The sequence below is a fragment of the Panthera tigris genome, chromosome A1 (genome assembly GCF_018350195.1).
Source record: "Panthera tigris isolate Pti1 chromosome A1, P.tigris_Pti1_mat1.1, whole genome shotgun sequence".
NCBI lineage: Eukaryota > Metazoa > Chordata > Mammalia > Carnivora > Felidae > Panthera > Panthera tigris.
The window spans coordinates 11233506-11250700 of NC_056660.1; the positions used below are offsets into that span (position 1 = coordinate 11233506).

The 17195-nt window shown below is 36.8% G+C and overlaps 1 protein-coding gene across 12 annotated transcripts in view; it reads left to right on the forward strand.

Moving 5' to 3' along the window:
• FRY (FRY microtubule binding protein) overlaps window positions 1-17195 on the forward strand; it is a 337838-nt gene that overhangs the window by 231731 nt on the left and 88912 nt on the right. For all 12 annotated transcript variants that reach the window (XM_042996220.1, XM_015544523.2, XM_042995799.1 and 9 more), the window contains 7 exons: window positions 529-620; window positions 918-1090; window positions 2397-2557; window positions 3605-3715; window positions 7609-7763; window positions 15503-15602; window positions 15896-16067. In XM_042996220.1, the coding sequence (XP_042852154.1) occupies window positions 529-620; window positions 918-1090; window positions 2397-2557; window positions 3605-3715; window positions 7609-7763; window positions 15503-15602; window positions 15896-16067 (964 nt within the window). The remainder of the gene's footprint in view (window positions 1-528; window positions 621-917; window positions 1091-2396; window positions 2558-3604; window positions 3716-7608; window positions 7764-15502; window positions 15603-15895; window positions 16068-17195) is intronic.

Here is a 17195-nt window from a genome sequence, read left to right on the forward strand (position 1 = left end):
AATTGGTGGGATTCTTCGTGTCCACTAGCCCTTTCTTGTTTCCGTGCCTCTGTCTTTCCATAGATGCCAGAAGCATCTAGGAACTGAGGCTGGTTAGTTCTCAACGTTGCCACCTTATAAATATTTACTGACCCACTTAGGATCTGTTTCTTTTATAGCCTCTAATAGCAAGATTTTCTCTAAGGATCTGGAAGAAAGAAAAACACCCTTGTCTTTTGTGTTTAGAAAATTGAAAACCCAGGGGCACCTGGGTGGCTCAGTCAGTTAAGCATCTGACTTCGACTCAGGTCATGATTTCAGTTTGTGGGTTCAAGCCCACATCGGGGTCTGTGCCAACAGCTCAGAGCCTGGAGCCTGCTTTGGATACTGTGTCTGCCTCTCTCTCTGTGCCTCCCCAGCTTGTACCCTCTTTCTCTCTCAAAAATATGAAAAGTCATGTCTAGATTATGCCTTTCTTTAATACAGTTTCTCAAAGCAAAGTTATTGTTTTGCCTACGTTCATAAATGGTATTACCTTTTTCTACACAGAACAAAAAACGCCGAGAACGGCGGGATTTGTTAAGGCTACAACTACTTCGAATTTTCGAGCTTCTGGCTGATGCTGGTGTCATAAGTGACAGGTAAAGTGAAGATTCTAATGAGTTGATCTCTCCTCACCAAACTGGTCTTTTTGTCTTTTTTTTCTTTCTGTCTTTCTTTCTTTCTTTTGTTTTTTTAAATATGTTACCTTTAACTTTTACTCAGAAACGTCCAAAACGTATTGTTGTTTTTGTGCATATTCGATTTATACTGCCCATAGGTCAAGAACAAATTTAGTGTGTGAGTTCTGACAGCGAATCTTATTTTCCATGAAGCATGTACTACTTTGATGTAAAGACCAGTCATCTAAAAGCTTTATTTCTTTTTTATTATTCCAGCACAAATGGAGCGTTGGAACGGGATACGTTAGCCCTTGGAGCTTTGTTCTTAGAATATGTGGACCTGACCCGCATGCTTCTAGAAGCTGAAAATGATAAAGAAGTTGAAATTCTTAAAGATATCCGGGCACATTTTAGTGCGATGGTCGCCAACTTGATTCAGTGTGTTCCAGGTACAGGGATGCATCACTGCGGATTTCCTTTCATGCCTGACAGACCGTTTGTGTTGCTCATTACTAGGCTTTTCCTCTTTAATCCTACTGGCCTGTGTGCAGGTCTTAGATGGGATCGTTCATTTACTTTGAAATACTTGGAAATACACATAAGAACAGATTGTGGTAATTCAGCACAGAGTTGGAAAGGGAACAATAGGAATGAAATTTGGCTTTGTTCTTGTCATTATTTCTATTCTTTGTTTTGGTTCCCATCTAAAAATGAACCTATGTAATTCATAGGAAGGAAATAATTCAGGGGGAACATTCACAAGGGCTTCATTTCTTCTTCTTATTGTGCTAACCTGTGAACATGTAATCCGTCTCCACAGTATGCCTTCTCTTCACTCTCCGATCAACACATTCTATACAGCTAATAAATTAGATTATTGAGAGGTTTTTGCACAGAGCAAACTGTGGGTATGAGTATGAAAACTTTTCATCTAATAAAAGCATGAAGAATAAAAATAGCTGGCCAGTTTGGTGTAAAAATTAATTGTTGTAATTAAAAGTTGTGACATATGGAGCACCTGGGTGGCTCAGTTAAGCGACCGACTTTTGATTTTGGCTCTGGTCATGATCTCATGGTTTGTGAGTTCGAGCCCCACATTGGGCTCTGCTCTGACAGTGCAGAGCCTGCTTGGGATTCTCTCTCTCCCTTTCTCTCTGCCCCTTCCCTGCTTGCATGCGCTCTCTCTCTCTCTCTCTCTCAATGAATAAACTTAAAAAAAAAAAGTTTTGACATAATTACAAAAAGCCACAACTCAACTGTTTCTACCTTTTCATTGTTTTGAGATTGTAAAACCTTTTTCTTGCCAATGTTCCTCATCTTAGATGACCCTAAATTAAGATTTCAGTATACTTCTTCAGTTAAAATACGTTTGTTTAAAATAGACAGTATATACATTGTATTTCACAGGCAGCAGCAGTTGAGAGGATGTTTGATATGTAATCAGTAACTGAGTGGAAGGGGTTGCAGTTTTGCTAGACATTGATTAGAAAGCAGGGTCTGTGAGTCCACTTTTTTCCTCTGCTTCCCTCTCTGGACAAGGTGCCATTGACTGCAGCATGAGGAACAGGAAGACCACACTTGTAGAGAGAAAATGAGGCTTGACTTCTTAAATCCAAGTTTCATTACAGAAGACTCGAGTTAGGAAATGAAATTACTGCTTTCCTCAGAACATAGGAGTCATGTATAATAGTGCCATAAAGTGTATTCACTATACTTTTCAGTCAAGCCGACTCCTAACTCTGTTTTTCTCTCCAGTTCACCACCGAAGATTTCTGTTCCCCCAGCAAAGCCTGAGGCATCATCTTTTCATCTTGTTTAGCCAGTGGGCAGGACCCTTCAGCATTATGTTCACCCCTCTCGACCGCTACAGTGATAGAAATCATCAAATTACACGATACCAGTATTGCGCATTAAAGGTAGGGCACCTTTGTCTCAGTGGATGACTTACGTTGGCCCAATGGTCTCTTTCCCCGTAGATAGATGGCTGTGTATAAATATGTAAATACTCCAGTTGGTTTCTCAGCTGGGTTGAGGTTTGGGTTTCAAAATACAAAACTTGTCCCAGCTCTTACTTTTATCTAGTGTATGAGAACCACATGGATTTGCTTATTTACCCTGTTAGTAGCTGCCTTGTCCATTAACATACAACCTAAAAAAGATATATATGTTACCTCAAGTTCAGAACCTACCAAGAGCCACATTCCCTTTTTAGTCTTCCATTTTGAAACACTTCCAAAAATAAATTTCCACACTACTAACTGTTCCAAAACTTCAGAAGCATGATTCCTTGCAGCCTAATTACATTTAGAAAACTGTGTTTCAATTCTGTCATATATATGGAAGTTTGATCACGTACCAGTTGACTTTTGCCTCAATGGAGCTAGCTGATTTAAACCATGGCCCTCATAGTCATTTGGACCTAGTAATTACAAAGTTAATCATTCTTACATTCCCTTGCTTCCTCTCCTTCTCCGAGTAACTAAATTTATATTCTTAATTTTTTTCCTTTGATTAAGAATCATGTTATTTATTTCCACATTTTTCATAGTTTGCCAATTTAGTACATTGGTTAAATATTTGTCATCAAAGCAAAATTTGAAAAGCTGTATTTACCTTATAAGCAGAATTTATTCACTTGAAATCACGGAAGGTAAGTATAAATACTGTGAAATGGCCGTTTTGTTTTGAGTATCTTACTCTTTTGTCATAAAGATTTGTTTAATCATAAAATTATATGTCCGTGGAGTTAAATTTATGGCTTTTAATTCTTATTTAAAAATCCAAAATTGGGAATCTGGTCCTTCTTATTGAATCTAGTAAGGAATACTTTAAAATATTATGGTAATAACTGCTTTAAAAGACCCTCATTACCTATAAATCTGGTAGTTACATTTTGTGAAGTCACTTGCGTGTTATTAGATCATTCCAAGTTTCATGCACACATTTGGTTGTTTTGTTATCAGGCAATGTCAGCAGTGTTGTGTTGCGGCCCTGTGTTTGACAATGTGGGCCTTTCCCCCGATGGCTACCTATATAAGTGGCTTGACAACATTCTGGCTTGTCAAGATTTACGAGTAAGTATTAGCCAAAAATACATTGCTTTTAAATGTCTTGGGTGTTCCACCTGATCAGGTTACTAGAGTGTAGAAGCATTGTTCACAGCACAATCTCTGCATGTATCAGCCACAGAAGTATAGGTTTTTGTGTTATTCATATTACACTATGATGCATCAGAATTAAAAAAAAAAAAAAAGTATTCACCAAAGTTGACTATAAACTGGACCCTAAAACAAGTTTCTGTGAAGTTCATAGGATTGAAATGACACAGACTATTTCTCTAATCACAGTGATAATAAGCTAGTAATCAATAATAAAAATATAATTTAAAAACACCCTTCCAGGTAACTAGTGAGTCAAAGAACAAATTACAATAGAAACTAAAAAATATCTTTAACTGAAGAATAACAAAAATAATATATACTAAACTTGTGGGCTGTAAATAAAGCTGTGCTTAGAATGAAATGTATACCCTTAAGTATATATTTGAGAAAGAAAAAAAAGGCTGATAACCAATGACCTAAGCATCCATCTCAAGACGTTATAAAAAGAATAGCATATTAAACTGAAAACAAGTACAATGAAGGGAATAATAGAGATGAAAGCACAAATTAATGAGAGAGAAAAAATAGAAATGATAATTTAAGCCAAAAGTTGAATTTATTACGACTAATAAAATTAATTCCTGGCAAGTCTGATCAAGAAAGAGAGAAGGCACATGTCTCACTAACATCAGAAATATTAAGGGGACATCCCTACAAATGGTAGATGTTGAAAATAAAAGAGAATATATGAACATTTTGTGCCAATAAACCTGAAAATTTAAATAAAATAGACAAATTCCAAAAAAAAAAACACAACCCTAGAAGAAAAGAAAAATCTGAATAGTCATTTAAGTAATAAACATGAGCAAGAAATTTTGGTAGCATCTCTCAACAAGCAGACCGAAACACACCTAAGATCTAACTTCCTTTGATTTTGTTCTGGTTTCTTTCTAATATTTTTATTTTTATTTTTTATTTTATTTTATTAATTATTTTTCTTCCTCAAAAATGAAAAGATGAAGGGATTCAGCCTAAAGTAAGAACAGGAAGAAATGATGGCCAGGGATTTAATCAACACAGATAAAATTAAGATGTCTGAACTAGAATTTAAAACCACAATTATAAGAATACTAGCTGGGGTTGAAAAAAAGCATAGAAGACACCAGAGAATCCCTTTCTGCGGAGATAAAAGAATTAAAATGTAATCAGGCCGAAATTAAAAATGCTACAACCAACATACAATCTCGAATGGATGCCATGATGGTTAGGATGGATGAAGCAGAGCAGCAAATCAATGATATAGAATTTATAAGTAATAAAGAAATTTTATCTGTAATTCAAAGTCTTCTCACAAGGAAAACTTTGGATAGTTTTACTGATGAATTTAACATTTAAGGAACAAATTGTGTTGATTATATACAAAATCCTTAGAGAAAAAACAGCTCAAGAGGAAATATTTTATGAGACCAGCATAACCTTGATACTAAAACCTGCCAGGGATTTAACAGGATAAAAAAAATTAACAGGCAATTTTATTCAGGAGTATAGATACAAAAATGTAAACAAAATATAAGAAAATCAAATTTAGTGATATATAAAAAGATGATTCATCATGATCAAATTGGCACTTTTTAAGAACTGCAAGATTGGTTCAATATTCAAATATCCATCAACTCCTTAGTATGTTAATTATATTAATAGAGTCTCAAGAAGGAAATACACAAACATCTCAATAGAAGCAGAAAAAGCATTTAATAAAATTCTACATTTATTTATGAGAGAAACTCCTATCAAAATTAAGAATAAAAAGAACATTCTTAGTTTGATAAAGGGTGTCTGAGAAAAACCTGTAATAAAAATTATACTGTATAGTGAATATTGAAAGTATTCTCCGAGATTAGAATGCTCAGAACAGGCTGTTGTGAACAGGCTAGCCACAGAGTGAAAGATGTTTGCAACATAAAACCAACACTTCTTATCTGGAGTATATTAAGGATCCCTACAGATAATTAGATAAAGACATTCATAGAAAAATAAGCAAGTGACTTAAAGAAATTTACAAAAGAGGTTATTTGGCCAATAAACATAAGAAAAGTTTCTCAAGCTCATTAGTAATTAGAGAGATGCAAACTAACCACAGGAGATGCTACCTCAAATCCACCAGAATGGTGAAAACTAAAAAGATTGACAATGTTGATGAGGAAATAGAACAACAGGAACTCTCACACAATGCTACAGAGAGTAGAAATCCACATAACCACCTCAGAAACCTGATTGTCATTATATACTAAAGTTGAACATAGTATGCCCTAAAACCCAGCAGTTTTACTCAAATATATATTTTATAAAATAAGTTTCCAGTGCGTGCAACATATGACATGTACAAAATTATTCAAAGCAGTATTATGAAGGCAAAAGCTGGCAACAACCCAGATGTCTGTCAATATAGAATGAATACATTGTGAAGTAAAGATATATTAGAATGTAACAATGAAAATGAGTGAATATAGATGCTTCTCAAACATGAGTTGTGTACAAGAAAACACACAAAATTATAGGCAATATAATTCCATTTGCATAGAGTTCAAAACAGCCCAAACTAACCAACAGTTGTTGAAGTCAGAATAGTGGTTACTTTGGAAAAGAAGAGAGAGGCTAGTGATTAGGACAATGCATAAGGCAGGCTTCCGTGGGGCAGGAAATCAATCTGGTGTTCTACTTCCTGTGTTCACTTTGGTGTGTTCAGTTACAGTAACTCATCATTTACTTATGAATTAATTGTATACTATGTATCTTATACTTCGATATAAAGTTTCTAAAGCTCAATTAAAAACTTGCTGATTTTCTTTCAAGTTGAACCAACTTTTTAATGAAATGGTATTTTTAAGTCCTTTTTAATAGTGTCATTAACTTTTATCTGCTGCTAATTACTTAAGCCTGTGGGGAACTAGGTTGATGATGTTCAACCATCCAACTAGAATATTACTCCCATCTTAGCCCACACCCTGTGGTTAGAAAAAAAAAAAAAAAAAAAAACCCAGAATCTTTTCTTATCCCCCTCGTTGCAACTGGCAACAGAAGGAAACAGAAGGAAACAGGAAAATGTTACTTTCTTAGGGGAATATGGCCTCCACGCACTAGGCTTCTCATGGACAAATGTGACCATCCAGTATTTGACAGTAGCTTCCAGAACCGTCAATAAAGGATCTCATTAATTCTATCTAGTATGATGATTGTTTCATATGAAAGTCTCTGATTTAGAAGAGTTTATTAATACTACATTTCTTTTTAAAATATTGCCAGCTAAATTTTACATGGTATATTTAGTAATCAAGCCCCATAAACATATTCTGATTTTTTTCCTCAAAAGACTTGCATGCATAAAGGCCATCCTTTTGTATATTTAATTTTCAACCAAATACATGTACTTTTCAAAAATATTTTAAATACAATGAAGAAACATTGCCAACAGTCTTCATTATCTTTTCAGAATTAAAAATCAAGAATGAGTGGACCCTGTCTGACGGATTTACACAGAGTCAAATTTGGTTTATACATACATTTCAATATTCAGTTGGAACATCGCCTCCTCTTAAAGTAAAATATATGGAATAAAAATTAAGATAAAGGGACTCCTGGCTGGTTCAGTCTGTAGAGTGCACAACTCTTGATCTCGGGGTTGTAAGTTTGAACCCCACGTTGGGTGTAGAGACTACTTAAAAATAAAGTCTTTAAAAGAAAACTAAGATGAATACACAGTCTCCACTTTCATGTTACCCACTTTATATTGGGTAGGCAGATTTTGTTTCTTTCTCTGGAAGAATCTTTCACTAGACATGAATAATTGCTTTTCTCCATGTATTCAGGTTCATCAGCTTGGCTGTGAAGTTGTCGTCTTGCTATTGGAACTTAATCCTGACCAAATCAATCTTTTTAATTGGGCGATTGACCGATGCTACACAGGTTCCTACCAGCTTGCATCCGGCTGCTTCAAAGCCATCGCAACTGTGTGTGGAAGCAGGTATGTATGTGGTCTTGGAAGTGAAAGGTACGGGCAGTAGCAAGTACAATGAAGGTTGTTCTCCATGATAATGAGCACGTGAGAGCAGTAAGTTCTAAGGAAATACAAAATGGCCAATATTTCCCCAGTAGATAGTCCGCTCCCTTTAAGTCTGCAGCTACATTGACTTTTCTCATTCTCCAGAAGAGTGATTTGGAGTAGTAGCATCCATCTTTTTAATTGCCTGGAAATTCACAGTGAAGCATGAGAACAAAATTTGAAAATGAAAAACAAGATACATTAAAGGAATTTCTAGAAATGTTTGTGACAGATGTGAACTATAAGCCCTTCAGCCATCCTGAGACCAAACTAAATCCAGGAAGCAACCTTAAAATGTTATCTCTCTCTTGGCCAGAACTTCAGAAAGGAAGAAAAAACAAAATGTGACACCGTGGGTTCCTTAGATTACGCTTGTAAAACCACCCTCCTTAGTTATATAAATTAGTCCCTCAGTGAAGTTGTTCAGCACTGTAATTTACTGAGTGAAATAATTTCACTATTTCATTGAAACAATTTCATAGCTAAGATGAAAGGGTTAATGAAGACCACAAAGTGCATAGCTATTCCCAAGAAAGAGCTTATGTGTTAGAAAGTGAGAGATGGCAGCTCAAGTTTATTTTTGAAAAGACTCGTATAGACTATTGACTTCCCTTTTTAATTAAATGTTGCATTTTAAATAGCTATCTTGAGCTACCAGATGAAGGGAATAAAAGTGAATTAGTTTCAAATTCTGACCTAGTACAACCTATTCTGTTCTAAATTAATAAGAACAGAATATTAGAGACATCTACTTTCAATAAACCTTAAAATGGACATGCTATTTAAAGAGAGAGGTGTCTCTTTATATTTTTATCTTTCATTTATAAAGATAGTAGATAATATTTCACACCTAAAGCTTTCATTTTCTATAAACTTAGTAGTAGAATGTTTATTATATACTTTAATCTCTATAAAAGTTACAGCAGATGAATTTAATCTAAGCTGCCTGGTTGGATATCATTTTACTTTGCTCTGTTAACATTATGAAATAATACTTAACTCCTATAGAATATTACCAAAACAGCACTTTTTTGCCAAAAAAAAATCTTTCTCCAGAGTGTGCTTTTATTTTCAGATATTTTGACATTCTAAAAATAAATTTTTGTTCACATGACTCTTTGATTTTGAAAATATATTTAGAAAAAAAAAGAAAATATATTTAGAATATGACTTGGACCATAGATCCCTTTGACAAAAATGAAAATAATACGAGTTACCTCTCTTTGCTGCCTTTCTCCCAGTGAACTGGATTTGAACCATCCTAGTCAAATTTGTTTCATTGCGTGGCCATCTCATAAAATATTATACTGCATTCCTCTGAATGAGTCTAGGTATTTTTCCTTAAGGAACACAAATAAATATCTATGAATTTAGCAGTATAATCTCGATTTCAGTAATACCTCCAGTCACAAAAATATTAGATCGTATAACTCTCCATGTTTAGATTTTTTAAGATCTCCTTCTAAACTATTCTGCTTTCTTAGACAAACTTTGCATATCTGTTGGCCAAGAAGGTAGCCAACCCTTGTGTCATTTGTAACCATGGGAAACGTTCAGAATTTAAAATTTCAGCTGTGACTTAAATTTGTTCTCTCTCCCCATAAATTCTCAGTCTGCATAGTCTAGATAAGCCTCTAGATTTGTTTGGACATCTTAAGTTTTGCACTTAAGTTTTCAGTACTTTTTTTGAAACCAATTCTAATGTTTTAGCTTTTGCTTTGTTTTCTGCAAGTTTGCCTCTAAAAACACTAAATATCATATGGTATGAAATAATATGTTCCTAAAAAGTCATACATAAAGTGGGTCATATTTTAACCTTCACAAACAAATTACCTGTGCAGTAATTCCTACAAGACGTGTTCTAAAGCAAAGAATCTTTCTTGTCAAGAATTACCTCCTCCTTTTCAAATAGAAATGAGCATATGCTGGATTTATTTTTATAGGAATGTGACAGTTTATAAGCAGACTCATTTACTAAGGAACAATATACAATTGACTATAAAATACCTAATAACCTCAAAAATTGAACATTTTTTAAAAATGCTCTTGATTAAAATTTTCTTTGGTTTTAGAAGAGGGAATTAACCATTTTTGCATGGTTATTATGTCGATCCCTTTATTCATCAGCTGTGATAATGGAAAAATATTTCTTCACATTATTTCTTTTCTATCTATAGAGGACTCGTGTGTGTGTGTGTGTGTGTGTGCGCGCGCGCGTGCGTGCGTGCATGTACATATGTTGTGAACTTGCTGGAATCTATTCAAAACTGAAACTGTAACTATAATTTTGATGTATCTAGTGATATTGAGAGATTTAGAAGTCAGCATGGATCTTGAATAGGACCAGGAGAAGTGAGGATAAAAGTAGAAAGTGATGGTAGACCTGATAGTATTAATTCTGGAGAATTTTTTATAAAGTATGTTTTATATTTGATTAAAAATGATTAAATGCCGCTCAGTACTATAATTTAGCACCAAAGAAAAGAGAAAATGCTGTCAGGCAGCATTAATTCAAATAACTATTTGACTTCTGTGTGTGTTCTTATTAATTTCCCCACAACTCCAAATTATATCAGTACGGAACAGAGAAAGAAATTGAGAACGAGATTAAATGGCTTTCTAACGTTCTAAATCAAAGTAAATAGTATGCTTTAGATTAAAAGTGGAGGTCATTTCCAGTTACTAGCTTAACTCAATGAAATTCTCTTCACTTTTAATTAAATACTGATTGCAGGGTTCTATTGTTTTTACTCTTACCATCCAACATACTCCTAAAATATATTTAGTAAGTGTTTTAGAATCATGTAGAAGGTCAAAGTTTTAATTTATAAAGAATTTTGTTGGGTTTATTTTTGGAGGTGGTTTTGGTTTCCATTGCTGTTTGTACGTCCGTTTTGCCCGTAACTTTTCATCAACCTTTCCTAATTTAAATCAGGCTTGGCGAACTTCAATTATTAAAAGTAAATGTCTCACGTGTCTTAAGGGAATATCATCTATTACCAAGGAAGACAAGAGAAGCTTATGGGTCATGAATCCCAGTCACGCTCCCTAGCTGGTGATGCAAAAACTTGTTTGGTTGTTTCAGCAGCTAGAGTATTTCAAGAGAACAGAGAGTTTAGGAATTCGGACTCAGGAAATGTGTTGTCTTGAGTTTGAATTCTAGCTCTGCCTCCAATCAAGCTGTGTGCTCCTGAGCAAGTTACTACAAATGCTTACTCATTTGTAAAATGGGAACAATAGCACAGTTGGGGTAAAGATTAAATAAAACCAATCTTTTATTTTTTTTTAACATGGTAGGTGCTAGCCTCGGTAATTGCGACCATGAAAGAAATGCATGTGGTGTGCTTACTGCTGTATTTTAAAACAATGAAAACCTAAAGACTGTGAATAGGGGAATGAGTAAATAAATTACAGTGTATCTGATCAACTCCTTACACATAGATCTGTATATCTGAGCATAAGAGATGTTTGTGAAGTTCAAAACCAATCGCTTGACCTATGTAGGCCTAGCACATAGTAAGCACTCTGTTAACACTCTGATTATTCAATAGCTATTGGAAGCAGAAAGCTATGATATAATCCCCTCCACCAACTCATAAAATGTGTTTCTCTCCAGAATACCTCAAAGTTATCCGGAACTTTGTCATTTAGTCCTACATAAGCCAGAACTGGTGGCTGGTTCCCAAATTCTTCAAAATCTCCTCTCTTCTAGATTGGGGGGGGGGGGGGGGCGGGGAACAGTTTTATTTTTTGGTTCACTTTCTGAACAATATCCTCCTTTCATATTTATTTTACAACTTGATTTTTATTCCAGACCACAGCTGTCTTTTTCTTTTACCTTTCCACTGCCTTTGTTGAATAATTTAATAGTGAAAGCCTGTTTTAAAGTTTATTTATTTATTTTGAGAGAGAGGGAGTGTGTGTGTGTGTGTGTGTGTGTGCACACGCCTGTGTCAGTAGCAGAAGGGCAGAGAGTGAGAATCCCAAGCAGGTTCTGCGCTGTCAGCCCGGAGTCCAACATGGGGCTCAATCTACTGAACCATGACATCATAACCTGAGCCGAGATCAAGAGTCGGACACTTAACCAAAATATCCCTTAAGACTATTTTAAACATTTCAGTACAAATGTTTTATTTGTCCTCCTTCACTCATTTGAGATCTCTCTAATTTTTTCCATCCCTAGGTTTCTTTCATTTTCTTATGTGTTATTTCTTTCAATGTTGTTTTCCATACGTTCCATAGCTCAGCCCTAAGCAGTTAACTGAATGCCCTGAGTACATGGTCAAGTGCATAGCCCTGCATAGGAGGGAGGCTTTCCCTTCCCTTTTCCTGCCTTTAAATCCCCAATGATCCAGCAATATTATCCAGTATTATTTTATATAAAGATGCATATATGTTAAATCTTAGTCACAGGGACAGCAATATAGGTAAGACATCTCTGCCGCTGTGGGGCTCACAGAGCTTTCTTTCTAGTTTCATAGCTCCAGATCTTATAGTTTGTTAGAACTCCAAATGAAATGTGCAATTGGAGGCTGTCTCGGAGGCTGATAGCATTGTGGATAAGTTAATTCTTTGGAGTCAGACTTATCCAGGATGCAGTCTGGGCCCCACCACTTGTACATGAACTTGGTCAAATGCTTAACTTCTCCAAGCCTCACAGGCTTGTTGTGAAGATTAAGTAGCAAATCTAGGTAAAGGCCTTGGCAGAGTAACCAGCACAGAGCAGGCAGGTCATAACATAAATGTTACTCATCATTCTTCGTTGTCCTCACCGCCATCATGTGGGAGGCTTTCCCCGGTTTCTCATCTGACAAACCAACCTCATGCTTTTTGTGTTTATTTAAAAATAACAGTTCTAGGGACACCTGGGTGGCTCAGTCAGTTAAGTATCTGACTCTGCATTTCGGCTCAGGTCATGATCTCACGGTTCGTGAGGTCAAACCCCACATTGGGCTCTGCACTGACAGCAAGGAACCTGCTTAGGATTCTCTCCCTCTCTCTCTGTCCCTCCCACACTCATTCTCTGTCTCTTTCTCTCTCAAAATAAAAAATAAATACATAAATAAGATTTTTTAAATAAATAAAAATACAAGTTCTAGAAAAGTAATCACTTTGGAGTGCAAATTAGTAAGGCCATTTAGAGGGCAATATGGCAATATCTGCTATCATTTTAAATGTTTCCTTTGATCCTGCATTACCTCTTCTAGAAATCTGTTCTAAAGAAATACTTGCACATTTGGAGTCTGTGACATTATAACAGTGAAAAAATGAAAATAACCTTGAAGGGTCTGTTAATGCGTGTCAAAGATTGCATTCCTCAGGAAACAGACTCTGAGGTGAAGATGTGAGTGTAGGACATTTATTAGGGAATGCCCTTGGAATCAACATCTATGGGGAAATGAAGGAAGTAGGCCTGGGCAGAGGAAAAGAGACCTCAGCCAGTGCCACAGGGGCTGCTGCTGGGAATTGGCACAAAGTTGGCCTAGGCAAACCTCTTTGGCTGAAGGCAGTTCAGCCCGATATCTCAACCTCCAGTGTTAGCTGGAAGATTGAATGCCTCAGTCCTGAAAGGGGGATCGAGGTGGCAAACCACAGCATCCACGGCAAGATTGGTTATTGATGGTATGACCATACTACGGAATCCTGGGCAGCTGTTAAGTAGACTGAGATAAGCCTCATTCATTGAAAAAGTTAATCTCCAAATAATACGCATAGGTAATATAATCACATTTATGTTTAAAATCCTGTGTAATGGGGAGGGGTACTTAGAGGCACATATTTATATGTACACTTAGAAAAGGGTGAGTGGCTCTTACAGTGGGGGAGAGAAAGGAAATGGGCATTTCCACATTTTATTCTATGTACTTAGCAACAGCCAGCACCAACTGGCCAGCCCTATGAGTGAACCATCTTCAGAACAGATCTTCTGGCTCTAGGTGTTGCTTGAATCTTAAAAGAAAGTTGTATTGGGATGCCTGGGTGGCTCAGTTGGTTGGGTGTCTGACTTCAGCTGAGGTCACGATCGCGTGATTCGCGGGCTTGATCCCCACTTTGGGCTCTGTGCTAACAGCTCAGAGCCTGGAGCCTGCCTTGGATTCTGTGTCTCTCTCTCTCTGCCCCTCTCCTGTTCACACTCTCTCTCAAAAATAAATAAACCTTAAAAAATTAAAATTAAATTCTATTAAATTAAAGAAAGTTGTATTCATGTGTGAGTAGTAAGATAAAAAATTAAGCTTGAGTAATATCAAAAACAAGAAGTGAAAATATCCTTTTTTCACCCCCAAGCCATCTTCTGCTTTCTGAAGTTTGCCTCAAAATAAATGTCAGTCACTCACTAGCTATGAACTATTCCCTAATTGTTTATCTTATCAAGGGTTTTCTATTCATGATCTCTTTTCCACTATAAGCAAAAACACACAGCAAAAAAAAAAAAAGTAATCTTTAAAGAGTATTGTATAGCAAGAAAATGAAATGAATTTCAGCTCCATTTTCTTTTTGATTATACTGCTAATTGCCACATAACCTACTCCCTGTGTTTCTGCCTCCACCCCCAAGCTCCTATCCCATGCATACAATCAATTGCCAAATCCTGCTGATTTTATCTCCTTTGTAGTTTTTAGATCTTATCCCCTCCTTTCTGTCTCTACCATAACTGCCCTAATTCAAACCCTCATCAGTTCCCCTTTGGACTATGGTAACAGCTCCCAATATCGACCCCCCCTACAAATTCCTTCTCCATGCAAAACTCAGAGTGGTTCTTCAAAATCAGTGTCATTGCCTCACTCCCCTACTGAACATCCTGTAGGATCTCCATAACTTTTAGGATGAAGTTCATAAGCTTCTGAGCCCACCTACCACCCTAGTCCCATCTTCTTTCACTCAGTCTGCTACACAGAATTCTTTCCTTTACAGAAGGGATCTTCCCATTTCATTCTCGTAATCTTTCAAAATGCAGTTGTCTCTGCCTAGAACACTCCCCCATATGACCCCTTCCATAGCCTGGCTAATGTCTCCTGGTTCTTCAGAGCTCAGTTTACTTGTTTCCTCCTTAGAAAAGCCTTCCCTAACACCAAGTCTGGTGTAGATATCCCTCATCAGGATTGTCTAGCATGCTGTGGCTACTCCCATCATAACTAGATGGTATAGATTATCTCCCCAACTAAACACCAAGTCTCCCTTAAAGGAACAGATCGGCCTTACTAACTTAGTATCGCTAGTACTGTACAATTGTTCCTGGTATATGTTGGGTGTTTACTACATTTAAATGGATTGAATGAAAATGTTAAATCAGTGAGCTACTGAGAAATGTAGAGATACCTTCTGTTCTTTCCATTCTTATTTGGTTATCATTAAAATCTATTTACGTGAGATAGATTTTTGTGTGTTCATTTATCTGGGTGCAACAATATTGAATTTTAAACAAAAATAGAGCCATTTCCCTTTTTCTAATAAACAGCAAAAGAATGAGGGGCAGAGGAAATGCCCAAATGGGCATGAAAGTGTCATTATTAAGTGTGACTGAGGTCAGTTGTCACCTAGAATCATGATTATGTTATCATGAATCAATGTTATCATGATTGTTAACATGAATCAATGTTATCATGATTGTTAACCAGCCTGTCGTGTAAACTATGCTGATTGGTTTTTGGTTTTTGTTTTAGGAACTATCCCTTCGACATAGTGACATTGTTAAACCTTGTTCTATTCAAGGCCTCTGACACCAACAGAGAGATTTATGAAATCTCCATGCAGCTCATGCAGGCACGTATCACTTACTTACATACAAACTTCCATCCTTGAGCACAGAAAAATAGAAAGGGTAGTTGATAACTGGATTGCTGCTTATTCCTGTATATCACTGGCGGATATGAAAAGTAGAAAACAATTATATAATCTTCTGTGAACACAGGAGCTAACTGATGCTTTACCTTCAATACTATATTAAAACGCATTCATTTGTTTTGTTACTATGAAACTTGATTAAATATAAATACTCCTGAGACAGCCAGCCAATGTTTTTTCATACCGTGTCTCACTTTCCTACCTCTTTGTAGATCCTTGAAGCAAAGCTCTTTGTATACTCAAAGAAGGTCGCTGAACAGAGACCCGGAAGTATTCTCTATGGAACGCACGGCCCATTGCCACCCCTCTACAGTGTGTCACTAGCCCTCTTGTCATGTGAACTGGCCAGGATGTACCCCGAGCTCACCCTCCCACTCTTCTCAGGTACCATGCAATGACCTGTGTGATCATTTCTGCACAAAGTAATCTTCCCTTTATTTTATTTTTTTTACAAGAGAACAAACCTATGCTTTTGCTCACTTACTTTTCAATAAGTTTAAATCCTTGAGGGGAACAGCATCACATGGATTCTGTGTCCAGTGGTCTTAGCAGGAAGGCTGCTTCGGAATTTGGCATGAACCATGCTGCTCTTTCCATGAGCAAGAGTTACCTTTCCCCAGATTATTCTGGGCTTGTTCGGTTTGCCACTAGGAGTCGCTGTGTTGTTCCTTGCTTTGTATGCATACGAGTATCTCTTGCCTAGATAGAATTCAGTTACAACTCAAGCATAAACACCTTAAATTTAAGAAGAGTTGTGTGTTTCCTCTGGTTCCGGCGACCCCTAGTATTACCAGAAAAGATGGCCTTGGGCCACCGCCTTCCAGACACTTTTGTTATTTTAGGAGGCCTGTTCCCAGTGGGCTCAAAGATGGCGGAAAGGGAAGGGCAAGGCCATAATCTTCCATTCCTGTCCCAGCATCCCCTGCATGAGGTCCTCAACAGTGCAATCCACCTGCTACATAAAACCAAATATGCTTAGCATTCCTCCACTCAAACGTCTCTCCCTAGCTGCCCTAAAAATAGCTGCTGATGATAACAGCTTCCATCTGTTGGGTTGTTAATATATGGCATGCTCTATACTAAGCACTTTATGTACACTTCCTTTATCATTTGATTTCTACAGCCCCACGAGTACCGGTTAGAAAGGGGCTCTGGGCTTGACAGCCGGGGTTCATCCCTGATCCTGCCATTCACTGGTTGTTTGACCTTGGGCAAGTCACAGAACCTCTAAATTCTGTTTCCTTATCTGCAGTAATAACTACCTGAGAGGGTGCAACGATTAAAATAAGCTGATAAAAGCCAAGCAATTAGCCTCGTCCTGGTGTGGAATTACCACCACCACCCCTACCACCATAATCATCCTTCTTATTTTACGGACGAGATGCTGAGGCTTAGAGACGTTAAATAACAGGAACGCCTTCACTTATTTAAAAAAAAAACAAAAAACAAAAAAACCAAAAAACTCCTCTTCCAAACTTCCTTGCTTTCCACCTTTTCATCCAGGAACCTTCT